The following is a 27,721-nucleotide window of genomic DNA, read 5'->3' on the forward strand; positions in this document are numbered from 1 at the left end:
CTGGTGCAGGCTGTTCTGTCTTGTGAAAGCTTGCAATATGGAATCTTTGTTGCACCGATTTACTCTGCACTATCTGTAGCTGAAAATGCACCCTATTAACCTTTAGGAACTATGTTAGAAGTGAAAGATGCAGGATTTTAAGGTGTTAACATGAGTCCCAATGCTAGTTTGTGAAGAGAAGCTAAACTAAGTGAAGCTGGTTCTCTTAATTGTGGCATTTCAATTCCATGCTTAAATTTGCAGCTGAACCAGTGAATTCAGTTGCTGGGCTCCTGAAGAATCGGAATCCCACAAGCAGGCACACAGGCAGGTTTTGTGATGACAGCCTGTAAAACCAGCAGCTGTCCAAGGGTTAGCAGATTGGTTATGCTTCATGTCAACCATGGTGGGACATGTGCTAACAGAAGATGCGTGACATACCTAGCACCTATTGCTCGAGGGGAGAAACAGACCAACTGGAGTAGAATAACTGGGATAGAAGAGTTACACAGCCAAATGTGAATTAAAAGGAGAATCCAGCCATGCAAAAGTTGGGTGTAGGGAGGAGGAGGCATGTTACATGGTCTATGAGAAAATAAGAATGTGAGACTTACGCTTCTGTTCTGTATTGACAACTGCTGGCAGTGTCTGCTCTCCGTATTGGCAGAAGAGCAGAGAAAGGTTGCGAAGTAGTAAGGAAAAGTCAGAAATATGCTGGTTTCATGGCACTTTTAATCAGTGTAATGTTACTTATTTGTCTCTGGCATTTGTATAGTTTTCTCCCTCCCACCCTTGTACTGCCTTACCTGAGTACGGCATGTTATCTTCATGGTTTTGAACTCAGCATGCTCAGAAGTGGAAAGATGCAGTAATCCCTACTTTACAGAGAAGGGAAATAGAGGTAGGCATAAATATGAGTTGGCTTTATAAAATACTCCAGTAACAGGAAACCTTTGGCTGACACAGAACTGAATCCAAGTCTCCCTAATGAGAGCCCTAGCCACTGGAATATGGCGTCAAATTTGCCATTTCTGATAATTCCATATGAGAAGAAAGTAATTTTTTCCCTAATTGCAGTTTTATTGGTGTTAGTATTTTAAAGTGGCTCTCTGATGAGTAGTTCAGGGAAATTCATGAAATACTGTAATACTGTAGTTTGTCTGAGCTCAAACTCCTTGACTCAAATTTTTGTTTCACTCCTGTATACGCACTAGTAAAAAAATCCCTGAAATTAGGCACGCTGTCCTTTTTCCTTGTTTTTTGCTAGAGTTACTAGGACTGCTTTCTTGGGGAAGAAGAAAAAAAGGTGAGCTGCTGTATTTTCTTTGGGAACAAAGCACTGCATTCAGATATTTTGCACAATTGATTTTTTTTTTTAATTATTATTATTTTTTGGTAGCTCATTGCTGCAAAGAGTGGGGGTCAGCACGAGCATCTTTGCATGCTGCTTATGAATGAATGTCATATCGGTGCCATCCTGTAGTAGCCGGAGGGAAGAAATTATTTTGATTCTTTTGTCTGTTGTAGAAGTTATTCCATGAAAGTGTCAGAGAGAAACTCTGCTGAAGGCTATGAGCTGAAGTTAATCCAATGACAGGAAACACATCAGCTGTTGAACTAGGCAGTCAGGCTACTCTTCTGGGCTGTGAAAGGGTGAGGGCCTTTGAAGTCACATGTTTTTGAGATAAATTTGCCTTTAAGCTGGGGATATTGCAGATCAAATCTGAGCTTTAAGTCTAAGACAGTCACCTTAGTGGCACATGTAAGCTTGTTCTCAAATATCCAAGAAGCTAAAGTCAGCTTTTACTTGCAGCTGGGTTTCCTAATCTGTACAGAAGACAAAACTCCTTTCTTACATTATTTGCATGAACATTAGGTAGCTGCCATTTTCTGTACCTGCAGGAAACTTTTTTGAGCTGCATTGCAGTCCTGTAAGTGAAACAGTCATCTCTGTTGCTGTTTTCAATCCTAGCACTCTTGTATTTATAGCAGTCCCCTGATTTGGTGTTGTGTGTGAAGTGGTCACTGTTGACAGGTGGCCTCAGGGGTGATAAGCTGTATTGCAGAGTAGCCTCTTCAGAGTTGGGGTGGTGATCCCAAAGGTAGGTGGTGTGTAGCACGGTAGGAGGAAACTGCTCTTTAGGAAAACAAAGTGGATTTTAAGATGCTAGTTTTTTCATTGAAGCTGTAAATATCTTGTAGTAAAAGATACCATGGTTTTTGGTCATTTAAAGTTGTCCTCTGTTTCCTGATGTGGCAGTTTCCTGTGAAGAATTTGAAGCTGTCAGGTCATAGTAATCCAATCTTATTTTTTTCAGTTTGTTTGATTTTGGGGAGTGAGGAAAATAAAAAGTCAAGTTTTCACCTTTAAGCCAATTCTTGTTTTTCATCTAAGCCTAAATAAGTTGCAACAGGAGACTAACTTCTGTATGCCTCCACACACAAAGCCCACATTGGATATCCATTAGGAGTGGTTTTTGTTACTACTTATGAAAATGCATGGTTACTACTGAGGATCAGATAAATCACTTGAAATGTGCTTTGAATGATCTTACATGTGTTAATGCTAACCAGATTGGCAAAAAGCTGTTCCGGCAGCACGCATGCTTCGGACTTTTATCTGCCTGGTGAAGGTGGTCCCTTGTTTTAGAATTGGTGCTTAGAGTTTTAAAATTTGGGGAAATTTGGGATGGAATATGGAATTTTTCTGCTAGGTACTGAGCTTAAAAAAAAATAGTTACAATTGAAAAATGCTGCTATTACATGGCTGTCTAGTTGCCTGTGGTGAAATAAGCTGGTGGCATCTGTCCAGTTGCAGGCAGATGTCCACATCTCAAATCATCAGACCCTTATATAGAGCAGAGAAAATCTGCCCACGCTTTTTCAGTTCAAGCAGAGAGAAGGGGATACAGTGAGGAAAACGTGAATTTCTCTTTCCGTTCCTTCTGCATTTAAAAAAGAAAAATACACATACATATCTCTTTCCAGGGCACTGCTCCACAATCATTGAGTAGGAGCAAATTCCCTCTTGGGAAACCATAACTGAAAAGTACTGGAAAGATAAATTTGTTGAGACAGATGTGTTCTTGTATGGATCAAGTATTTTTCTTTGAATAATCTAGTGGACCTTGCAGTTGTGCACAGAGATTCTCCTGGCTAATAGGTAGCTGGCTGGAGGTTTTTGTAGACTGAGTTTGGTATGATGGACATATGAAAGGTACTGTTATGTTACACTTTGGTCCCTGCTGCTGCCCTTAATTTTGACGTGCTATTATAAAAAATTCTTCAGTTTTCATATATGAGTAGGTGCTAGATTAAGTGGTTAGCTAATTGAGGTCTTTGTTCCAGTAACAAAACCATGGTCTCTTTCAGCACTTTTCCATTTACTGCTCTGTATGCTGTTTATGGCAGCAATGGCAAACCTTTTTAGTATGTCTGCCAAATTTATTTTAAAGATCATGGTGTTTTGTGCCAACTCTAATCTCTCTTGGTGCCAAATTTGGCTCCTGCAGCAGTAGCTCTACATTGTTAGTCTTGTGCAACAGTTGCATTATGTCATGGTGAAAGGAGGAAAAGATATCTTAAAAATTCAGTTATTCAAATGCAGTAGTCACAGCGGGGAAAAACAAGACTGAAAACAAAACTGCAGTTCAAATGTCAGTGTGTCTCTGTACGTTGGTAAGTCATTTGAGGCCTGTTCAATATCATAAAATGGCACTTTCCTGAAAGTGTTTTTCTTTATCTGATCAGACTTCGCAAAGGAAAATAAGGACGTTTGTGTGAATGGCAAGTGATGTTAGTGCATCTATCATTTGGTATATTCACTTCCATGCTGCCCTGTGGTGTATCAGTGACTGGATCTCTGCAAAGGTGCTCTGTAACTCTTCCTTGTTTGATAATATCCTCTTGTCATCCCGGTAAAAATCCCTTCCCTCTGTCTTGAAAATAAACCTGCTGCTAACAGCTTTGGGATTGTGGGTCTGGGTTAGCTTTCACCTGGGCTTGAAGAAAAAGCTTCAGCCTATTGTCACACCAGAACTCTTGGGAAATCAGACCTCAGTCCACCTGAAGCCACAAAGAGAATCAAGCTGTTCCATTTGTTATTTCAGCATTGTTATTTTAGCCTGACTTTCAAATACTCACAGAAACTAATCAGTAATGGAATAAATATCAAGGAAATCATGTGGACATTTGCTCTGAGTAAACTTTTCCCCTTAGCTGTTCCTGCACTATTAATTAGCATGAGTGACCAATAAAAGTGCAGCTATTGCTCAAGCATTGCTTTTGGATAGCTGTCTTTTTTCCTCCTAACATCCCCAAGATATGCAGCAACTCAGTTGTGTTAGTAAAACAGTAGTGAGCAAACTGTAACTCTTTAAAATGAGAAGTCTGTTCCACTTAACTTCTCTCTATAAGCTACCTGTCTCCTGATTCAGAATATCCCTTTTGAACCTTCCTGTTAGACATACAGGAACAGAAAAGTTTACAATTGGTTATTCCTACTGATGAAGCAACTGGCTTTCACTACAGAAATAGTATTTACCAGCAGAGTAAATCCTGCACATTTCACAGAAATTCTTGGAGGCCTTAACCTAAACAATAACTTCTTCTTGTGGTTTTAAAAGCATAGTAGGAGCTCAGTGCTGTAAAAATGCATATCTGGTATGCATATATGTTTGCCAGTAATGACAGCACAAACCTTTCTGCATTTGTGTGAGCAGATGGAAACCTAGCACTTGCACATGGAGGTACCCAAGTTCCAGTAACCAAGAATTACCGGTGTTCAGAACTGCTTGCTCTGAACTTAAATAAACCTTCAACAGCATTGTGTAGGGAATAGGCAAAGGAGAGAGATGTGGTGTATGGCCAGTGAGTTAGTGTCAGAGCTGGGAATGAAAAACTTTGACTTCCTCTAGAAAACATTTATTTCCTCAGATAAATTGAGATCAGTAATAATTATTAACAATGACATTTTATTTTTGATAAGAGTCAAAAGAGGGAGAAGATGATTACTGAATCATATCTGTGAGCAAAGAGGAGGGAAGGATAACTTCTTGAAGCTTAGCGGAGTGATAGCCTGTCCTGTAAGACCACCCTCTGCTTGTTTCAAAGAAAGAGAAAGGATTGTGACTAAGTGAATATTAAAGTTTATAAATTTGATTTATTTAACCAAAATATTTGCTAAATCCAGATTGGTAACCTGACTGACTTCAAATCAAATCGGGGAAAGTATATCAGAGTACAGTTGGATTTCATAATCCAGGAGCAAATCAGCTGTACATTCAGGCCATGTACATGAAAAGCAGCTTCAGGGTTAAGTGGTAATGAACAAGCACCTGCATTTGTAGTACTCTTCATAGCAATTGCATTAGTGCTGTACAAGCTTTGCCTACAGCATTTATGAAGAGTGTGTTAAGCAGGATCAAAAGGAGGGAGGCAGCTATTTTTGCATTATTAGGCTTAACTAGTTTGACTCAACATGTCTGAAGATGATCCAGCCAGAAATTCACTGTTGATCATAGAATGGTCTAAACTTTGTGAATCTGGTATTTCCATAAACCTTAGCACTAATGGAGTTTTATTCAGGAGTCCCATGGCCTTATCACCATCATTCATGTTTTATCAATAAGGAGAGCAAAGCAGGAGGGTTGAAGGGTGTTTTTCTGTAGTGAAAACACGCAGGCCTCTTGTCTGTGGTATTAAATGTGCTGTCCTGCTGTCCCAGTTCTGCAGAAGCAGATCAAGAGGGTCCTTCCCACCCACAAAGTGTTGAGTCTCAGGGCAAATCCATCACCCTGGCAGGCAAACTGCCTTCAGAGTGGGTAGCAGGGCTTGTGTCTCACAGCTGCCACGGGCATGCTCAATTATCAGTTACTTGGGAATCACAAGTTCTGATTTAATGATGCATTAATTAAGACCACAGCAAGGAAAATCCAAAATGAAAATAAAACCCCACCCTGCTCCCCCCTGCCCTGAAGACCCTAACCTAGAAATCTGTTGGAGGAAGAGAAGCAATTAAGGAAGCCGACTTTGGGGGAGGTTAGATTTTTTTTTGTCTTCCCTCATGTGTAGTAATGGACTACCACAAAACCTTTTTTTAATTATTTTTTTAAAATATGAGGAGCTGGGGGATGGTTGGGATACTGCTTCCAATGCCGGACTGTGAGACTAAGCCAAAGTAGTACAGGGTTTTCAGACACATTGTTAAATTATATTTTACTTCCAGTTTCTTAAGAAAGTATCTTCAGTTTTATAGCGACCACAAACTTTGTCACATTTCCTTCTGGTATGTAGGACATCAGCTGCATTTAGGACAATGAGGCAAGCTTTTGTGTTTTCCCTCATCAAGATACTTCATAAATAGATCAAACTGTGAGGCATTCATTGGTTCTGAATCCTTGAGGATGATCTTCCTTGGTTTATTCCTGCAGACAGATGAGATAGTCTTCTCTTCCCTTACTGGGAGCAGGAGGGCAGGAAAAGAGTCCCAAACAAAGAAAGATGCTTTCAACCTTCTACACGTACAACAGGCTTTCCTCTTTGCTGTCTTCTCTGGTCAGAGGAGGTCCGACTTGGGGGATTTAACCAAGGAGAGGGTATGTCATTCTCACTCCAGCCTCACCTATGCTGTTATACTAGACTTTTCCCTCACATCCAAGGTCCTTTTACTAACTTATATTTCATAGTTCTTTTCCCATAGCTCTTTCTGAATTATTATTCCCTGAATGCTACTCCTTTACAGGCTGAGAATGGAGGTGCTGACACAGGCTTGTTATAAAGGGGCAGGCTTACCTTTCTTATTGGGTTGTTCGAGCCATTGCAGGTCTGTGACGGGTTTAAAAAGTAAATCAAAGGGGTGAAGAAATTCTCATAGTCTGGGAATGGAGAGCTTTTGGACCAAAAATGAGTGAGAGAACATGCCCTGAAGGACAGCTCTCGTGCCTCACCTCTTTCTTGGCTGTCTTGTGTTCAGGATGGTCATTATTCATTGGCATGGATATTGATACTGCGATGGTGTAACAGAGTTCACCTAAAGATTTCAGAGCACTTTCCAGCCCCTAAAAAGAACTTAATTGGCAGTTTATATGGTATTTCCCACATTTATAGAGGTCTTAATGTAGTCCTGAGAAACTTGCCCAGTCTGTTAGTGGTGGAACTTGGAAGCAAAAGTAGAATTGCAATTCTCTGTTGTCTCCTTCAACAATTACATATAGTTCTCCCTAGCTGATGTCAAATTCAGCCGGGTGACTACATGCGCCTTTATACTGCACCAGGTTGCTGTTTTTGGGGCAACCACCAGCCCTACAGCTTCTAAGGCCCCAGTGCACATGGGCAGCTGAGGCTGCCTACAACATCATTCAGGCAAGGGTTGGTCAGGGCCTTGTAAGAGACTGGATTATTCAGTCCATCTTTTTTTCACTAAAGAACCGTGGATTACTTAGTTTCTCAGAGCTCCTTTTCCTCCAAATTTCAAAGCTAGATGAAATCAGTGACTTAAAAGTAACAAGTAGGCTACAAGACAAAACACATTCTTGCACACTCCCCTAACAGAACCCAGATGATTTCAGCATGAGTATCTAAGTTATCAGCTGTTATTTCCTCATTCCAAATCTCATCGTTTTTCTTAAATCATATTTTTGTGATTACATTGAAGCGTGGTTCTTTTAGCCCTTGTGATTCTGAAGAGAAAGAATAAAAATCATAGTTCTTCAGAATGGAAAGAGGTGCCAAGTAGTGGCAAGTAAGTCTCATGAGCTGAACCCTAAGGTACCTGGTTTGTGAAGCCCCATCTTTGGAGGCAGTTGGTTTGTGTTATGGACCATGATTGTGCAGCTGAAGCTATGGGAGTGGTTTTCTGCAGCTCCGTGGCAGCCCTGGCACACTTGGGGGATCTGAATAGGAAGAGGTGTAAGGAAATTAAAAAGCTTATGAATGTCAAAGAGAAATGTGGAAGTGGAAAGAGGTGATATATGTACATTTGTGTGTGTGCATATATATTTATTATACACACAATTTTAGTTTTCAAATGATTGTAGGCTATAAGCTTATAGCATTTTGTTACCAACTTAGTCTGTTCTGTGTGGTACTTGATTGTCCACAGCAAGACAGCTCAACAATTTTATTCTTTGGCAAATAATATCTTTTGCAAATGTTGCTCCATTTAGCAAGCATTCATTAGACAAAAAAAAAGGCATTCTGAAAAAGTCAACTTTCTCATTTTGACTTATTCTAAGTGAAATACTTGTGTTGAAATTAATTTTGAAAACCCCAGTGACTCAAAGCAATTACATATTTTCTGGTTAGGCTGTCAGATTGAAGGTCTGTGGCACGAACCCCATCATTAACTCACTTAGAATTCTCAAGCTACCTTTCAGACTGTTCCTCCATAACAAACAGTGAAGGTAGCTAGTCTTGTTTGTTTTTATATGCACTGAATCCCCTTTACCTTGGACTGCTCAACCAGAAAATGCTGATGCTTCCCCTAGTCTATCTTCCTTCAATCTCTTCCGGAGTTAATTGCAGGAAGTGCAGGGGGGGGATCACAGCCCAGCCCGGACCCCCTCTTTTTTCTCAGTATTGCTCTGTGTCTGCAATGTGGGGGTCGGGGAAAGAGCACCTGGAGAAGAGAGTTGTGCAGCTATGCTAGGAGTGGGAAGAACATTTATTTCTATGAAGACAGCCAGCTTTTTTTTTTTTTTTAACTAACAGGTCTGAGACAAGAAAGAAACAGCGTGTTTGCAAAAAAAATAATTAAAAAACCCTTCGAAAACAGTCTAGCATACCAGGTGATAAAGCCTGGTGAAGCAAGCCAGTACTTCTGGAAATTCAGGACTTCCAGGGAAACAAGGCATGCAATTATTTTTGCTAGTCCCAAGCTCTCAAAAATCTTAAAGCAGGCTTTCCTCAAAAAGAAAGAAAAAAAAAAAAAAGTTGGCTGGAAGATTCATGAGACAGGATTTTTCATTTGTTTTTTACTGTCTGGTCTATGGGTTAGAGCAAGACAGAAAACTTCCAGTGAAAGTAAAAGTGATCAAAAATACTGTCTCATTTAAAATAAAACAAAACAAAACAAACATGTGGGAAAGGATTTTTAAAGTTGTTGGAGTACTTTGGGTATTTTTAAACAATAGTGGTTTCAGAAGTGTGACAGAAATGGTCTGTTTTGTTATTTTCTCAGTTATTTTTCTTAAAATTGTTTAGAATTAACACATTTTAAAAAGAAAGTAATTTGAAAATCTTAATGTAAACTCGAACCATTTTTTTTCTCAAGTGAATAATTTTAGATATATGCAGAATAAATATGGAAAAGGAAGGGCTGTTTTTGTGGAAAGTTTTTCATTTTACTACTGAATTAACAACCTATTTGTGATCCAGACCTTACTTGGGTGCTTGTGCTCTTATTTCAAGTTTTGGGGTGGTTGTTTCTGTGTTGTTTTTGTTTGCCTGTTTAAACTGAAGCTGTGTGTGTATCTATTTTACTTTATTAGAGTTGTAGGATTTTTTAACATTACCCTGTGGCCAGCTATTCCTATGCTGGACTAAAGAAGAGATGAACATTTCAGAAGACCAACAGTAAGATTTAAAAACTGTGTGACAATATGTACACAAAGGGAGTGATGAGGGGATGTGAAGAAGCACGGCTCAAGACCACTGTCCACTGGCCAGGGAGGGCTTGGGTGTTCCTGCATGCTCCATGTGCAGCCTCTGCCGAGCTTTCTCTGAGCTGCACAAAGGCACTGCTCAGATGGGCCTTTCTTCCCAGCTTTTTTCAGAAAGCGAGTGGCATCTTGCTTCAGTTCAAATGAAGATTTTTCTTGCTGTGGGATCGAGTTTAGCCAGTACAGCCTTCGGCTCCTTTTTTGTCTTGCCTGTTTGTTTTTTTCTCATCTCTCATACTTGACTCAATCTGATCAGCAGTTGCAGGAAGGCTTAGCTCTGTGCCTGTCATCTGGAGTAGCCTCACCTCAATTTAATTTCTGGTTGCAGTCTGATGAGCTGTGTCCCTTGCCTATCACATAACTTTTCTCTTGTTCCTCTTGGTTTAATCCTTAGCCTGAGATATTATGTGCTGGAGAATAATACAACTTTGTACCCCCACCCCTAGCTGCTGTGCTACAATCCATACTACTATGAGTCCTCTTATTTTTGTGTCTGAAATGGGCTGGGCAACGATAAATCCAGACAAGTACTGCTGCTTTTATTGTCTGATTACGTCAGTGAAAGGCAGCTTTCAGGAATATAAGCAGCCTGAGGCATGCTGCCCTGCAGGTCACCTTGAAAGGATATCTTGTCATCATGGCTGTACTGTCAGTCTTGTGCATGAGCATTTATGCCAGCTCAGGTTGAACTTTATGCCTATTCAGGCCTTTCCTGCATACATCTATCAGATGTACTTGTGGATGAGCTAAGATTCATTATAAAACAGAAAATAGTATCATGGTTTTCACCTGCTGAAGCATCTTTGAGTTCTTGGAAGGAACAAAGGATCTATTATAGATGGAGGGAAAACGTCTTAACAGTGCGAAGAAGCAATGTACTGACAGAGGAAATGAAATTACTTTCCTCTGCTCTTGGAATGTGTGGGTAGAAGTAGCCAAAATCATCAGTATACGAGATTCCCTATTGTTATACCACCTGGAAGGTGGCTGCAAGATAATAGGGTTTTCCCTGCTTATGAGTTATTCCTTTTTTTGTGCAGGAGTGCAGTAAAATGGGGAGCATAATTTTGCAACCAGTTAGTCCTGGCAAAGCTGGCTAACCTGCCATGTTTCCCAAGGGCTACAACAGTAGGAGTCTTAATTCCCAATGAAAATTAATGAGACATAGCAGGTGCTTTTGAAAATTTTACACATGTGGGAAAAAACTACAACAACTCTTGAATTCCCTAGGAGTGAAAGACAAACTCTTTAGGATTGGGGTGGGTTGGTTGGTTGGTTTGTTTTCTTTGTATCAGAAATTCAGAAAGCCATCTTCCCACTTTTTCTGCAGTTATCTTTTAGTAATTCAGTTTAGAAACGAAGTGGGGAATCAGACTGTCATCTTTTTTATGATGCATAGCACTTTTTTGAGGAGAATAAAGGTGAAAGCAGTTGATCAAGTAATTAAAACCAGATAAAGTCATGGAAGCAAAACAAAAATACTACTCTTGCAATTAGGCTGCAATCTGTCTCTACTGTTCTCCTTCCCAGCAAAGCTAAAAGCAGAGGACTTGGCTTGTACCACTTTTGCCTAGGGCTCTGTGTTGGCATATGCATATGTTTAGGAAGATCTAGTGGTTTAAGCTTGTATTTGGCCTCTAGCCAGATACGAGTAAAAATTCTTGAGAAGATCATCGCATGGGGATGGTGCAGGGAGAGTAGTTTCTAGATCTGCCTCTCCCTTCATGGCCAAACTTTCTTTGTAATTTCATGCTCCCTTAAAGTATCTTGTCTTTCCCATTGCAGGATCTGGCAGGTTTTTCCCAGGGGCAGGAGTCCTATCGTTCATTTCTCACCTGCTTCATTCTGCAGGGTTCCTAGCTCATCAGTTCCTCCACTGATAGCAGATGCAGAGCTCATTCGCTTTATTTTTTTTCCACAGCCATGCTAGCTTTTTGCCTCATACCTTGTATGTCCTTTCTGAACTGTACCATCAGACTCCTGTTGCTCAAGTACCCTCTTACAGACTTCTGTCATTACAGGGCAAATGCTCTGCCCTTCCTTGCACACATTCCCTCTGAAATCTCTTTGTCACTTGGTCATTGAGTTTACCCTGGTACTACTTCCTACCCAGGTGTCTTATTTACTGAAAATGTCCTGGAAGTGCTCTTTTGAACATTCGTTCTACTTCATGTACTTGTACGTATTGAAGCCAGAATACTACCTTCTCACCCCAGAAATACAGTAGACACAAGTGAAATATGCAAACTCCCAGGAACAAGTCCACTTCTTCCACAGTGAGGATGGAAATGCCTGTGGTCCCAAGATGATGCCGTTAGTGTGTTGTGGGGAGGATGTTAAAAACAACTTAGAGCCGACTGAGAGATGCTTTAAATTATGGCAGTGCAGCAGAGGTCCAAGCTTTGGAAGGAGTCTCCTTCATCCGTGCTGGTCTGGTGCCTTCTGGCCTTTCAGCTGTGCTGAGCAGAGCTGTGATGTGGTTGCATCTGCCCACAATGCCATGGAGATTTCCTGTTTCATCCTTTCAAAATGTTATCCATCAAGTTCTCATCACCATCAGTATCCAGAGCACCTTGCTGACTCAGTCTGCAGACTGGGTCCCACTTTGGCACTGCATTTACACTTATCTTTGAGCACTTTGCTGGAGAGAGATGGGATCGCTCAGTAGTTTGATTTTCAGCACGTTTTGAGTGTTCTGAGTTGGGGCCTGGAATAACTGCCTTCAAAACATCATTGTAAAAGAAAATGTGATTTGTAGGTTACCCCAACACCTCGATCAAAAATTTGAAACCTTAAAATGTTTAATTTGGCATTCCTAGCTTCAGAATGACTGAAAAAGACTTTTATTTTTCTTTTTTCCTTCCTAAACATTAGTAAAGAGAAAAGTTTCTGTTCTTGGCAGAGATTTTGTGGGCCAACTTTCAGGGCAAAATATTGGGTTTTGAGTAGGGGATTCTAATGGAAAAGCTGAGCACCAAATTCACACAAGGTTCTTCTTAATTATAGAAGCCAAAAGCTCTTCCAGATGTCTGTCAGCCCAGTATGCTAGATGCTGCCATCACTGGTTTTAATAAAAGCTCATATTCAGCAAGCTTTATTACTGATTTACTGTACATGACTTAAGCCAGAAAATTTTTTGCTCCAAAAAGCAAGCAAAGACCTGATATTTTCATCAGTTGCACTCCAGCATGTCATTTAAATACCATCCTGATTCCATGGTTTTACTGAAGATTTTACGTAGATTGCCATTTGTTAAAACTGGAATTTCAGGAACTCTTGCAAAGTAGTACATAAACAAGAAATGCACATGAACAAATTGGTAAAAAGTGCATGCAAAACATGCAGAGCCACTAACAATGCGAACATACACGTGACATGCACAACCAGCCAGGCATTTCTGTGAAGTGATACCTGTTTGTACATGCAACTGATACATAAAGAGAAATGGATGCTGGAAAAAACCTGGGAAAATGTTATAGAACAAATACAGGGAAGCGTGATGGGACTGTGTGAATACAAAAGTGAACAGAACAAAACCAACAGAAAACATTTTCAGAGTAGCTAATGAAATATCTGAATAATGATGTAATTAAAGTGCATTAATCATTATAAAAGATCATTTCACTTTAAACATCTGCTCCTATTCACTTGGCAACAGTCCGGGCAGTGTCATGAATGATGGGGTTTTGGATTATGCTGAAGGGCATGTGTTATCTGAGAAACAATGTAGAACATCCCCAGCTTGACAGGACAGCAGTGCTTTTCCTCAGTTCAGGTATAGCATTAAGGAAATAAGGTGTGTTTGTGTGGGGAAATCAGACATTGCTTACAGCAGAAGAGAAAACCTGGTATAAAACTAAACCCTGCATTCTTAGCCATGCAAACAAAATTTAATTGGGTGCCAGTGGATTCAAAGAAAGTAATTCCTCTGGGAAAAGAGCCCTTGCCCAGCCTGCTGCTTTTAAGAGAGCCTTAGGAGCCATTGTTGCGTGTAGGAGAGACCTTGTTCCTCCCCACTGAGAAGCTAGCACCACAAAAATCTTCTTGACCCCTTTCTTTTGTGGCAGCCTGGCTGTGCCAGCAAGAGTGAGATTAGCTGTTTCAGGAAAAAAAATCTTTTTCTTCTGGCATAAGCAAAGTGTGCAGAAGGGCCGTGACCACCCCTGACAGTGCGTGGTTCTAAGACGTCTGCCTGCCTCCTCGTGCCTGAGACTGCCTATAAAGCAGATGCACATGTGCTTCAATGAAGCCTCTGTTGCTACCGGTTTGGAGCATAGCTTACTCCAGTACTATCAGGACTGAGTAAAGTTTCTCATGAGCTGTGTTTTGTTTAGGGTTAGGTCAGGAGTCCTGGATGGCTGTTTTGACTCTGCCATTAGACTGAGTCACTTAGGGAGGAATTTTTACAGCTAGAGACTGTTTTCTGTATCCTTGTACAAATCTGACTCCTTGTTGTGTTTCTATGCAGTTGGTTGCGTGGACACTGGTGGTGAGCATGATTGGTGGCCCCTATGCACCTGCATTTTTGCTCCTGTCTTACTGTGCTTTAGTGTCTGTGTCTTAAGGGAGGGGAGGGGGAGGGGGAGGCAGTTGTGCTTTGTCTTACAGGGACATTTCTGAAGGTGGAGCCCTTTGAGGCCCACTAGCAACAAAGAACCTCCAGCTGCAAAGCAACACTGATTTTTATGCTAGTCTTGTTTTCTTAGCAAATCTATAACGCACAGCAGTTAGGAAGCATGGATCTCACAAGTGTTGGATTCAGAGTACAGTATTTCTACCCCATTGGTCATTCACTGTTGATTTAGGGTCTCCTTCGTGGCACATAATCAGGAAGCCTTTACCAGCCTCTGGACTTGAGGCTGTGTTGGTGGTGAAAATGCATATGTCCACGTGGATTTCCAAGGGAGGCAGACAAGAGGAGCCCAGATCCCATTTCAAGAAGGGAGGACTGAGGCTGTGGACCTTGTGCATGGTTATGCTTCTTCATACCCATTCTTGGTAATTCTGCAAATCCACAGAGGGTGGATGCTTTCTCGGCCTGGGCAGAGTGCCTTCCCAGCTGTTAGGTGGGGAAGTTAAAATGAACTCGGCATTGGTCTTTGCTGTTCTAGTTACAGGTAAAATACTTAATTTGGTTTGTGCCTGTGCATAACAATACTTACTATCCTCCCTCACAGGTATTTGCAGGCTTTGTAAAAGTGATTGGAGAGGTTCAGATAATAAGTGTGTGGTTTATTGTTTCTCTGTTTCTCAAAGCTGGTAAAGTGGTATTTAAACAGAAAATCAACACAAACCTCTCTGCTTCTCCCAGAAGTGTGTAGATTAGCATTGCAGAAGACCAGTGTCAAGGTGTCAGGTTTATGTGCTGTTGTATTTTAACTTCATGATGGTTTAGGTGTGCTATGGATTGCTGCCAGCCTGTTGCTGCCATGCTGTCTGTTGCCTTTATAGTCCAGCTCAGATAAGTCCCAGCCAGAGAGCAAGGGTGTGCCAGGTGCCTTGGACCTGCTCACCATCATATGCCCTCTCTCCCATCTGCTCTTGCCTGGGCCCTGCTCAGTCCAAGAGCACAGTTACACTTTTCCTTAATAGCCCTAGTTCCCCTCAGTAACCCCCGGAGGACTGAAATAGGCGTGTACTCTATGTGGCTGTAGAAAGCGAAAAAGGGCATAGCATCTTTGAGTCCTACTTTTTTCATCATTTGTTCTGGACTTGAACCTAAAGCTGCAAAATGCATTGGTGTAGTCTTAGAAAATTCAAATAGGTTTCTATGCATTGTGTGTATTAAAAAAACCAACCAAACAAACAAACAAAAAAACCCCAACAAAAACAACCCAGAATTGATTGACAAACTTAGCTTCAAATTTTCTTTGGCCAGTGGGTTCTTCACAGTTCAGCTGCAGGCATTGGTTGCACAGGAACAAGCACAGAACACTGTGGGGGTAAAGATGTCCAGGAAACCTGCCTTGCATAAAAGCCGTCTTGGAGATACCTAATGTAACACACAGTTTCCTTACTGTACTCACCTTGTTGTCTTTGCCCAAACTTGCAAAAATAGGTACGCAGATCTGTGCACTTAATGCCATGTTTTATACCCATCCCAAACACCTAATGCTTCCAAGGAAAACAAGCAGCCCTGTTTGAAGTAAGTGTCTTTGGAGCCCACTTCTGAAAAGGTGTATAGCTGGAGTCAGTCACATATATTGAAAATGGTGGTATTTAGACGAATAGACCTACTCATGTTGTGCATAGGGTCTGAAAAAAATGATTTAGTAATTTTCTTTTCTGAACTGTTTGTCTAATGCAGAGTTTGTAAGCTTTCATTATAGTGTAGGTCATGTGCACACAAACAATTACATTTTTCTTTGGAGGCTCAAGTCCTGTATATTGTTAATTTAAATTTTTTGGTTAAGTAAGGTGGTTTTTTATGTGAAAGGGACTGTCCTCGTACCACTGCCACCTAATGGTCAGGATATTGTAGTTAGGTGCCTGGTTTAGGTGTCCCCTGGAAAACTGATCCTATCACCACTGCTAACCTCATTATCTTGTAAGGCTAGGTAATGCTGTTAACTGCTCTCAACGTAATTTTCAGCCCTTAATAGTCTGTTCTGGAGCCTCACTGGACACTGGTGTGTACATTCTTGCTCTGATGGCATATGAGAGATCAGGTTATTTAGTTTTTGTATGGCAAAATCCAGGAAGAAAGGGAAAGCATTAATCAGATGGGTGTAATCTCCAAGGGAGCAAGTACTGCATTTTAATTCAGCGTTTCCCTTTGATGAAAACTTTAGTGAATGTTATTATGTGGAATTTATATGAAGCCTGGGTTTAGGTAATCAGCTTTAATATTTATACTCTTAGGGAAAAAAATTGAATCATTAGTAAGCATGCATAATTAATGAATAAATTATATTTTTCCTTTGTTTTCCTTCAGGTATAAGGAAATGCTAGATCTAGTGATATCACCCAGCCTGACTGTAAATAGAGAGTGCCCTGACAGACTGAAGCTTAACCTTTCTAACATTTATGCCACAGCTCCAGATGACATAGAAGGTAGGCTGCCTCTTTTGCTTACTTTTTACTGGCTTTAACATAATGTGTATATATGTGTAACCAAAGGCAACTGGCCACATGCAAAGCCTCTGCTTCTGACAGTTAGTTCTACAGTATGGTAGGCAATTGAGATTTTTTAATATTTTCTTGTAGACGCTCCAGTTGTGGCTGAATCCTGTAGTTCAGCAATGGTTTGAATGCAAATGGAATTGAAATGTTTTGTATGTAGATATATATCTATGTATAGTAGGTGCATACCTATGCACATGTGCATGTATATATTTGCTCCGCTGGAAGAATTGCAGGTATAAAACGTATTTTGTGTAGAGCTGGCAGTTTTCGTTTGGACCCCACTAGAGCCCCAGTGGTGGTGTGAACGTGAGCCCTGGGCTTTGGTGGCTGTGCTGCTGCTGTTGGGGTGGGGTGTGTGCGGGCTCCCAGGCCCAACAATGTATCGTGGAGCCAGAAAACATTTTGCCAAAGCAGCTCTGTGCCCCAGTTTGCATTACTCTGAGATCATCGCTATCATCTCAAAATGGTTAGCCCTGCTGGCTGGCCTCTGGTCTGAAGTTTCATATTTGGCAGGTACCAAGGACAAATTCTTTCAGTGGTTGAGACTGATGGAAATTTATCTGCTCTTCTCCTCCTCCTCCCCTCCACCCCCATCATACTGTTCAAGTGAAGGAAACAGAAGAATGTTAAATCTGTTAAAAAAATTATTGGCAAGTGATGCAGCTGAACTAGTTCTTGCTAGTACAATCCCAGCTATTGTTTGCTGCGGTCAGGATCTGTCAGCCTTCCTGTTAGAGGGGAGTTAGGAAAAGGCACTGGCTATTATGTTTTAGTAGTATGTTTAACCCTTCATTTATAGGTTCTTAGAAGCCAAGGAGATGTTTTGCTTGTATGTTTGCTAAGGCATTAGAAATTGCATGATTAAATCACGTACATCATGACTGCCTATTTACAAGAGCAGTGGAAGGGATAACAATCTAAGAGAAACCTCCTTTTAAATGTACATGTTTGCAGAACAGATTAGAGCTAGAAATGATTTTTAAATACATCATTTTGTAAACTTCTTGGTGCAGAAACTATTTGTTATTATGCAATATAAATAAGAGCCAATGTAGCAGTTACACTGTTGGACACCACTTTGCTAGTGACAGCTCATGTTGATGCGTTTCTTACAGAAATATGATGGTTATTTTTCTATGAAATGATCCTCTGTGCTACCAAGATTATGCTCTTTACCTTGAAAATACTTCTTGTTAATTTGAAGAATAGGAAAATACTTGTGTGTTTGTCAAGTCTCAGACTGCCAGAGCTTTTAATGCAATAAATTCAATGCAACAAATATATGCTCTGTATTACACACACAGTTTTAATTTTAGCAAGTCTAGTTGTAATACTTATTTGTGTAGGTGTCCATGTAGATGTCTGACCTGCTGTTCTCATGGGTGCTTATCATGAGTTGTGCAATTACATCAATATAATTTTCAAGTGCACATATTTTCCCTGTGGTCCTGCACTTTTGGGTAGAAACACATGTAGGTTTAACTTGGCTTTTTTTGGCAATGACAGTGGTATATTGTATATTGACACACAGTAAATTCCCACTTGGCATTCTTGGCAAATGTATTTATTTACTCTGTAGTTACCTCTTTCAAAAATAAAAAAATTGAAGATACGATATTTTTTGAAAAGAAATGAAGCTTATGCTTAAATTTTCCTGTTTCTCAGATGTAAAAGGCATTATGAATTAATGAAAACTAAAAAAGTCTATTTCTTCAATGCAATCCTTTTTGGCAGGGAGCAGCAGTGTAACAGAAATAGTATAGTTTTTGTTTTTACAATCTAAAAATCTAATTTTCTGAACTGTTTTCTTTCAGGTAAGTCAAAGCAGATTTTTCATAGTGAGACTGAAGGTGAGTCAGGTAAGCCCAGCTTTGGATTTAGAAACAGTCTTTTTTGCTATATCTCTATGTTTAGATGAACGTGTACATTCGTATAACACTATCCTTTGTCAGTTTTTTTAAATTAATTTTTTTTAAACTAAACCCCTCTGCCTGTTGAGTGGGAAATAGGTTACTGTTAACCCACTCTTTATTGGTAGAGGAATTAAGGCAGGGTTGCTGCTGGGCTTTCCTTTTCTAAGGTGTATCGGGGTCGCATGAAGAAGGAGTCCTTATGGTTTTGTTTCTGTCAGTGATTAGGGTGATTCTGTTAGCAATTAGGTCTGTGTAAGTTTCATGGTCCCTCCCCTGGCACACTGTCCTCCTACCTGAGCTGTCCTTTGCAAACAGCTCGGTGCACAGAGCAGGTAGTGTCTGCAGGGGACCCTGGAAAAGGACACAAGGGGGCTGTAGCTGTGGTATTTGCCCTTCTGTGGTGTTCTGGGGGTGTCCTCAGCTAGAGGGAGAACTCCGGCAGAACTGGGGGACAACTTAGGAGAGATGGGATTGGAAAGGGCATGAGGCTTGAATTTCTTGTGGAGGAGGGTGAAATGAGAGGGATGTGCCCCAATAAAGCACTTTGGAGGAGGAAGAGCGAAGAGTGGGTGATGAAAGTGTATTTGATCACAGAGGCTGTAATTGGGCAAGTTTGTTCTGTTTCTTCTTCATACTCAGGAGAATGAGGAGGTGGAACAGGCATCCAGCTAAGACATTAGAGTCCAGCACATAGGTTTGTGGACAGATGACTCTGAGGTCTGCTGCTGCACAGACAGAGGTACCCAGAGGGTTTTTCTCTTAATAATAGTAACAAGCAGCAGTGTCAATGCAGTCATGGCCAGTTCACTCTGAAACCCATTGCCCCCAGTCATCAGTGGCTTGTGTTACCAGAGCCACATTCCTTAAAGCAAGCAATGCTGCTGCAGTAACACTGTTCTGGTAATGCACCTGAAACAGTTGGGAGACCCTTAAAGGTAAATATGAGGCCGGAAAGTGGCCACAGTCAGCTTGCAGGTACTTGTCTGGGTGACAGGTTGCTGGGAAGAGAGCTGAGAGACTCAGGAACATCACCAAAAGAATGCTATTTGGTGTCGGATTCAGGAAATAGTTCAGTAAGCACCTAAGCACAGACACCCTTATTTTCACGTTTATGTATTCTAACCTAGTATGTAGTTCTTAATAAACCACTGCAGTTATCCTGGAGAACAGAGAAAGGAGTACATGGATATTACTTTTCTAATTTTGAGTAAAGTTATCTCTGAAGATTTCAGAGTTTGTGAAAAAAGGGCATCCTTTTTCAAAAAACTGTGCTTTTTAGAAGTTGTTACCTTTTGGTCAAATGTTAATGTTTTCTAGGAAATTAAGCTCAGTCTTAATAAGCTTAGTATTACGTTTCCTAGGAAATTTACAATGTCTATGATTATTATATACAGTAAAGATTATACAAATTAACATTCTTTTAAAAATCCTGTAATATTTTCAGTATTATTGTTACATATAGTAGACCTACAATTTTATATTATTATTTTTATAATGATTAATAATTAATATTTTTAGTTAAAACTCCAATGGAAATGCATGAGTTCTTCCATAAGCAAGTGAACGAAGATAAAAATGCATTTTTAAATGAAATTTGGTTTAAAAGTTACCAGATTAAATAGTACTGTTTTTAAGAATAGTTTGGTGTAATCTCCCTGTTATAACGTACAATGTTAAAGCCATGTAAAATGGTGTGGAAAAGGGTTGCGTAGGAAAGAACATCTTCAAAAGAGAGTTAAATCAGGAAGAATGAACATTTCATATGTGAGCATGTCAGATCTTTTTGGACATTCTGTCTATATTTATGGCATAACAAGTTGCTCAGACCCATAGGACTGTTTGCATGTAATTAGACTTTATACGTACTTGCATATTTCATTAAATAAAACATGGTTTAAATGTTTAATTCACGAACTTACAAATGGCTGAACAAACTCAGTGGTGCTGTTTTGGACAACTTTGTACGGAAGACAATCCAACTACAGCATTGCGGGTGTGTCCCTGTCAACACGTGGAACAGCACTGCTGATGATTCCTGCCTGGTGGTAGCAATGTGCAGGCCTCAGGGGCACTGCAGGAATCTCCCTTGCCACCCGGCATGGGCATCTGCAGTTGAGAGATCATCTTCTGCATGAGGCTGGGTGATATTTCCTATGCTGTGTAACAAATTACATTATAGCTGCTAGCAGTGAATGTTAAGGGTGGCAGTGCTGTTATCAGTGGACAAGGAGATGCTAGATGTTCTCGCTGTGTAGAGCTGTGTGCAGTTAGTTTTGTATGTTCATTGATGCAACCAGAGAGGCTGAATCTGCAGTGCCTAATGTCATTATTGATGATTGCGAGGGGGTTTTGGCATTTACAGTGCTGTGATAATATCCCACAGCTCCAGCCAGGAGTCAAGAATCAAAATTTGGATGACGTTATGGAGGCAACCTGCATAATACTCATGGGATGATGTTTTCAGTACAACTTCTCAGGTTTTACTTTAGATTTTTTAAAAATTTTAGTTAATTAAATTTAAATTTATCTTTAAATAAAGATGGTGGCACATTTTTCTTTGGTAGTGTTGCAGGACACAACTTTTTGGTACATTGGAAGGCATCCTGCACGTATAACCTGTGATACATTTTCTACTGGTTTAATATTTTGATTTCTGGCAGGTCAATAAGGTAGGTTATAGTTAACTAAAAAAATTCAAGAGTAAAGAGACTTACAATGCTGTATTTTTAATATTTATTTTTATTTGATCATGGTCTAGGAGAGTACCAAAAAAAGCAAAAGGGCAAAAAGTGCAATGAGTTTAAATCACTTCAGTAATCATAGTAGTTGCTTTTATAGCCTTTAATGTGTGAGTCATCCCACCAAAGCCCAGCTTCATGATTGATACCAGTCCCATGGGAAGAAGAAAGCGGTAGCTCAATCAATCGGTATCACCCTCAGTTAAAATCTAAACATGCATTTGTTATTAAGTGGAGAATAATTTTCTTACCTACTTCAGTTAGTAGAGATTCACTAAAAGTCATCTAATTGCTGTATGTTTTTCTTAAACCAGCAGTGGTAAAAACAGTGGTATCAGCTTGGCCATAGAACAAAACATAATGAAAATCTAAGACCCTTTAATTTTGTTTTCCAGGCAGCAGCAAAGCAGCACCGCAGTGTCCTCTCCATCTGTACTCCACAAAGTGAGTGCTCGTGCCAAGTGCTGTAATTTAAAAGCCGTGTTTTGCTGAACAGCCATTTTGTGCAGACTTTGTCACCTTAAAGAGCATTTGCCTTAAGCCCGTCCACCTGTTCCCCTGCACGTCTCTGGCCCAGTGAAGTAACTGGTTCTTAATCTTGTTAGATATGGAGTGAAAGAAGGTTTGAGGTACTGTGCGCTGTACTTCAGTACCCCTGGGAATCCAGACCTTATCAGTTTGAATATTGTTATGTTTATGAGTGACCGCAGAGGAATATGTTGAAATGTCAGAGGTTTCCCACGACACTAGCTCGTTTAGCAAACCCAAAATGAAACATGAAAAATCAGTGTTGATTTAATGTTTTTAACTTGCAGATATTTTGCACGGTCTTAAACTCCCCATGCATTTAGGTAGCTTAATCTAATAGCTCGTATCAGGAGCTGTATACCAAAACAAACTTTTGCCCCAGTCTAGTCAATTCAGAGTTCCCAAAATACTCACCATCATACTTTGGATATTACTTTACCAAAATGTCTAGAAGTGTTCAACGTGTGCTCTAGAAGATCATACACAGAAACTCTTGCCTTAGACCTTCTGTTTTCTTGTTCTGAATAGACATTATCCCCATATAGTGACAGTCCCATCTTTCCCAACAATGGCAACGTATGGACAGACTCAGTACAGCACGGGAATCCAGCAGGCTGCTGCATACACTGCCTATCCTCCTCCAGGGCAGCCCTATGGCATACCCTCCTACAGTGAGTACTTTGACATCATGTTACCTTTGAGGGCATTGTCCTTTTGATCCTAGAAAATATATGTTTGAAGTCTTAAGCTTTAGAGTGACAGGTCATTTCTGTCTTGGCGATGTTCTCTCCTTGGGCTTAGAGAGAAATCTGACTTGTTAAAAAGGTTAGGATTACTTTGAACTACCTATCAGAACTTGATATCCTGGGTTATGACCAAACTAGGTAAGTTTGGAGCCAGTCAGATATGAGACAGCATGAGAAACTCGGGTTCAGTAGGATGTGCCACTTGAGAGCAGTAGCTGGTGAGTGCTCCCATGACTCACTGCCAAGACAGTCTCTTGCAGTAAAAAGATACTTAGGTAAACTACACTGCACCTTTCTTGATTCTTCCTGGAGTTTCAATGATACAAGTTATTTTAAGAAAAACTTTTTATATATTACTATGGGAATAAGGCATTGGTGTAATGATACGGAATACTTTTGGTTTGGAAGACGGTTTATATTTAAATGGATGGCTGTTAGCTGTAGATGCAGTAAACATTTCTAACCCCAGTCAGCTGTGTTCCCTGCTTTCCTGCACAGTCTTGCCAGCAGCTGTGGGGAGATGGTGCTGGGCAGGAGCAGCTGAGGGATTCAGGCAGGGGGCTAATTAAACCAGCACTCCTGACAGAGGAATGCCTGGTAAACCAAGTATTAAGAGTGTCTTCAAGCTCTGCATGGAAATACCAAGCTCTTGAGGGAGCTGGGAAGTTCTCTCCACTGCTAAAAAACAAAGAGATGCTGGTTCTGCTTAGGTACAGCTTTTTAACAGAAAGCTTTGGGCTTCTTACTCGCAGGTGGTACTGTGAGTGCTGTCTTGCAGCTTTAACATGGCTTCACAGTTCTGTCTCTACTCATGTTTTCTCTTGTGCTCTTCAAAACCTTTATTTGCTTGGCAAATACAGTATCTCTTCCCAACAAGAAGTTTTTATACGGCCACTGTCAAGGTTTTTACTGAAGTGGGAAATTCAGTGCAACAGTTTGGAACGGCAGGGAAATGGGCTTGGCAGAGCTGAAGCTCTACCAGGATGATGAGAGGAATGTTTTGAGACCCTTTCCTGGAGCTACTTGTGTGGTTGCATCAGCTGGCTGATTTCCAAGGCAAACTCTGAACAGTTGTCCTGTTAGAGCAGGTGAAAGTAGAGCCATTTGCTACTGCCTAGAGTCTTTAGGGCATACATGTGTCAGGCCCATATGCTGCTTATAAATCCTGTGGATGACCTCTTAGCATCCTTGAGCAGCAGTTTCCCTCCCCCAGCCCATATACCCTCTCTAAGATACTCAACACAGCATATGAAAAACTCCACCTGGCTGACAACCAAGAACAATGAAGCGGTATTGTTTTTAGGCACAAAAATAAAACTCTGGCCAGTTTCTAGACAAAATAGAACATTGTGTGGAAATTAATTTGGTGCTAAGTTATTTCGCTGTCTGACAACAATTTTTAGACTTCCAAAAAGGCCCATTTGCTGAAGATTAATTGTAGCTGGGGTAGGTTGAATGCTTGCATGAGAGTGCTGATGTAATGGGTTGTTAGGAAAAGCGGCTTCTCTGCACACACTTGCAAATATCTCTGCTTCCCCAGCAGTAATAGAGCCGGACGCTTGCACCAACACATGTTCATGCACTGTCCAAATAAACTTCCCATGTTTCACAATGCAGCATTGTCATCTTGTTGCTGACTTGTACTCAGATTGCATTGCAGCTATTCACACCTAAAGCTACAAGAACTGATTTTTATTGGAGAAAACATTATCTGGGAGAATTAATTCCCAAGCTGAGCAAATGCAGACTTGTTGCTTTTAAGAGACATTAAGGTAGAAAACAGCATGTTTGGTGAAAGGCATGTGAATTCAACTTGTCTTTTAGCAAATTAGCCTACAAGCACTAAAAGATGGCAACAGCATGGGAAGTGTGTAAATCCGAGGCCAGAACATCAACTGGGTCTTTGTTGTAGTCCCAGCATTCAGGGTGTGTCTAATGGCCATTTTTTGTTTTGTGCAAATAGGCATGCAAAAGAGGGAAGGATCACGCCCAAAGGGTTCATAATAAGACGCACCTTTCAGCTGTTTATTTTAATAATACAGCTGTACAGTCTCAGCAGCATCTCAGAATAAAATATCAACCCCTTTCACTACCAGCAAAGGTTTCATCTTGCAATGTTTAATTCAGTTACTGCTGTTGCCCCTGTAAATTGTCAGTTTAATTGCCTGATTTTAGTAATGAAAAGATTTTTGTGGCTTCAGGGCTTACCTGTTGTTCCTCAACTGTATGTTGTATCTAACTGAATAGATGATAACCCTCTTCTATGACTTGCCAATAAATATTTTGCTACCAAAGCTGAAAATTTAATCCAAGTAAAAGATAACTCTTGAGGTTATTTTGCTGAAGGTCCTCTTGCTTTTTAATCATTTATTGCATCTGATAACTGTTCAGAAAGTTCATGAGTCAATGAGTTTAATTCTAAAACAAAACTATTTGTTCATAAATTGTTTTTGAAAACTATATTATTCATGGTTGTTTATCCATCTTACCAAAAGTTCATTCAGGTATGGATACAGCCGACTCAAATATTATTTGTGATGGATTTACTTGCCTATTACTTAAAATAACTGGGTAATACAGGTACTGATAAAAAAAAAAAAAAAAAAGTGGAAGAGAAGTATAGGAAAGCCAGAGTTTATTAGGTTACAACCTAGCTGAATAATGGTTAATTCCTAAACTTGCTTTTTTACACCTTCATGTGGCAAACACTCATTTTCTGTTTTTGGTTCCTATGATATGCCTGAAAGGCATTAAAACAGAGGACAGCCTGAGCCATTCCCCAGGACAGAGTGGATTTCTTAGCTACGGATCCAGCTTCAGTACCCCAACTGCTGGACAAGCACCGTACACGTACCAGATGCATGGTGAGTACAGCTTAGTGCCTTGCAGGATGTGCTATGAGAGGTCAGAATCCTGTACCCCTATATTAGACCAATTCCTCTTTTGCAATTACAATGGAACGCTTGGGTATGGGCAGTCAGGATAGGTGTGGAGGTAAGTCTTCTTACGTCTGTTTTGCTCATCAAGGCATTAATTGCTGGCTTAGACACTGAATCTAGCACTAGCATACCCTAGCAAAACTTTGCATATAAACAGTATAAGTTTGCCTTTCTGCAGAAACTGTGTTGGTTTTTTTTTTTAATTAATTTTGTGACTGCATACCTGGGTTTGTTGTGTTAGCGTGAATTCCAAGATTCTGAATGGAAGCAAGACAGAGGTGGTTTTACAGTTCATGCAAACAGTACTGTTAGTATTACACTTCTGCTTTATGCTGTCCTGAACAAACTGCTCTGTGGTTAAACTGCCCTGTATTCTCTCCACTAGTTTTTGTTTTAAAAAAACACAACCTGATACCTTGATACTAGATTTTTTTTTTTAAATGTTAAGACATGACTGATACCTGCTAAGATACATCTGCCTATTTTAACACCCAAAGTACCAATGTCACTAATTACCTACAGACAACTGAGGTAAGGTTCAGAAAAGCAGGGCTGAAAGGAGTTTTTTCCTCAAGGTTACTGAGCTAGGATTTAGTAAGTTTAGAGTAACTTTTATTGTTGTCATAATTGTAACTGATTATAAAATAATCAATTGGATTCTCTTAAGGCTTCAGAGACAGTGCCTTGTGCTTGTAGCTTTGCAACATTTTGGTTTGTTGTGCAACCAGGAAGGCCAAAATACACTTTTTATTTCTAAAAATAAAGTTATTTTCTTGTCATTCCATTTGAGAAACTGTATGAAACACCGGCTCTCAGGAGATTGAATTTTGACTTGCCAACTCCAAGAAACTCATGGAAGAATTTAAATCTGAATTGCCAAGAAGAGTAAAGTAAATGTAAATCGTGGAATTTCATTTGTGTTTCCTTTTAGCCAATTTCTAGTATGGTATTTGATTTCTTTGAGCATTTTGTGCTGTTGTTCAGAAACCTGAACTGCATGTGGTAGGTTTTTGTTATTTGACTGGTATTTCATGTGCTTTTTCCTCCACTGTGTACTGTTCCTGATATTGTGGACTGTGTTGGGGTTTTTTAAGTTACTTGTTTCTTTTCCTGGGACTTGCTGAATCATTAAACGTGAATTGAAGTAGTACTGCTAAAATTTGGATGTACTCTGTGTAATCTGAATTTAAAAACACCTGTCCAGGCAATCCCACAGAGTGATGATAAATTCTTACAAAACAATAGCAGATGAGAGGAACTGTAGCATAACCATTTCAGCTTTATCAATCATTTTACTTACAAGAGGAATAATGAGTATATTCTGAGAAATGGATTACATCCTTAAAACATCACTTTATCTCTCTGCCTTTACCTTGAGTCCCCTGGGGGTGCAGTTTCATTCCTCACCTTACCTCATATTCTGGGTTCGCTTTGGTGTTTGTGTTGAATTTGACTAGTAAGAAGTAAAGATTATATTTTGTCTTCTGCTAAACATCAGCATACCTGCATCTGAAAGTGCCTTGCATTACGCATGAATTGCCATGAGCGCATGAACTGAGGCAAATGTTAGAAAAACATTTCCAAGAGATCAGAATGCAAATGTTCTTGCATTTATCTTATTATCTTATCAAATATCTTCAGTTTTGTCAAGGATGTGACAGTAGCACAAATGAACATACCTCAGGTAGTTTAAAATTGCCCAGTTTAGGTGCTGGTGAGTGGGAAGAGTCAGGAAGCCTGTCAGCTATGCAGACTAAATGTGCTGCACCCTTTCCTGCTATGGTTATACATATCCAGACTCACTAGTTTAAAAGCAGCTCAGGTACAACTGCAGCAGCTCTCCCAGCAGTGGTGCTAGTCCATCTGTACCACATGCACGTAAGTTCTCTGAGAGGCTGGAGGAAAAAAGTCACTCCAAGTGGAGTGGCTTTGCTGGAGGGAAGACAAATGCACATGAGGATAAAGCTCTGCCTTGGCTTTGTCCTTCCCTCAGAGATTTTGCAAGGCTTGGAAAACCAAAGAGGAATTGCATGACTTTCCCAAGTTCTTGTAGAAGCCATGGAAGGGGAGAGAGATCAAGTCTCTCACTTTACT

At 40.2% G+C, this 27,721-nt stretch overlaps 1 protein-coding gene across 8 annotated transcripts in view; it reads left to right on the forward strand.

Moving 5' to 3' along the window:
* Window positions 1-27,721, forward strand: part of EYA2 (EYA transcriptional coactivator and phosphatase 2) — a 110,658-nt gene that overhangs the window by 24,729 nt on the left and 58,208 nt on the right. For 5 of the 8 annotated variants that reach the window (XM_080404986.1, XM_080404987.1, XM_080404983.1 and 2 more), the window contains 5 exons: window positions 16,573-16,691; window positions 18,578-18,622; window positions 21,810-21,858; window positions 22,471-22,613; window positions 25,436-25,552. In XM_080404986.1, the coding sequence (XP_080261112.1) occupies window positions 16,583-16,691; window positions 18,578-18,622; window positions 21,810-21,858; window positions 22,471-22,613; window positions 25,436-25,552 (463 nt within the window). In that variant the 5' untranslated portion in view covers window positions 16,573-16,582. Of the gene's footprint in view, window positions 1-16,572; window positions 16,692-18,577; window positions 18,623-21,809; window positions 21,859-22,470; window positions 22,614-25,435; window positions 25,553-27,721 lie in introns of those variants that run through there. The other 3 variants (XM_080404989.1, XM_080404984.1, XM_080404990.1) reach the window with 2 other exon arrangements.

The sequence above is a fragment of the Falco punctatus genome (genome assembly GCF_963210335.1).
Source record: "Falco punctatus genome assembly, chromosome: 10".
Taxonomy (NCBI): domain Eukaryota; kingdom Metazoa; phylum Chordata; class Aves; order Falconiformes; family Falconidae; genus Falco; species Falco punctatus.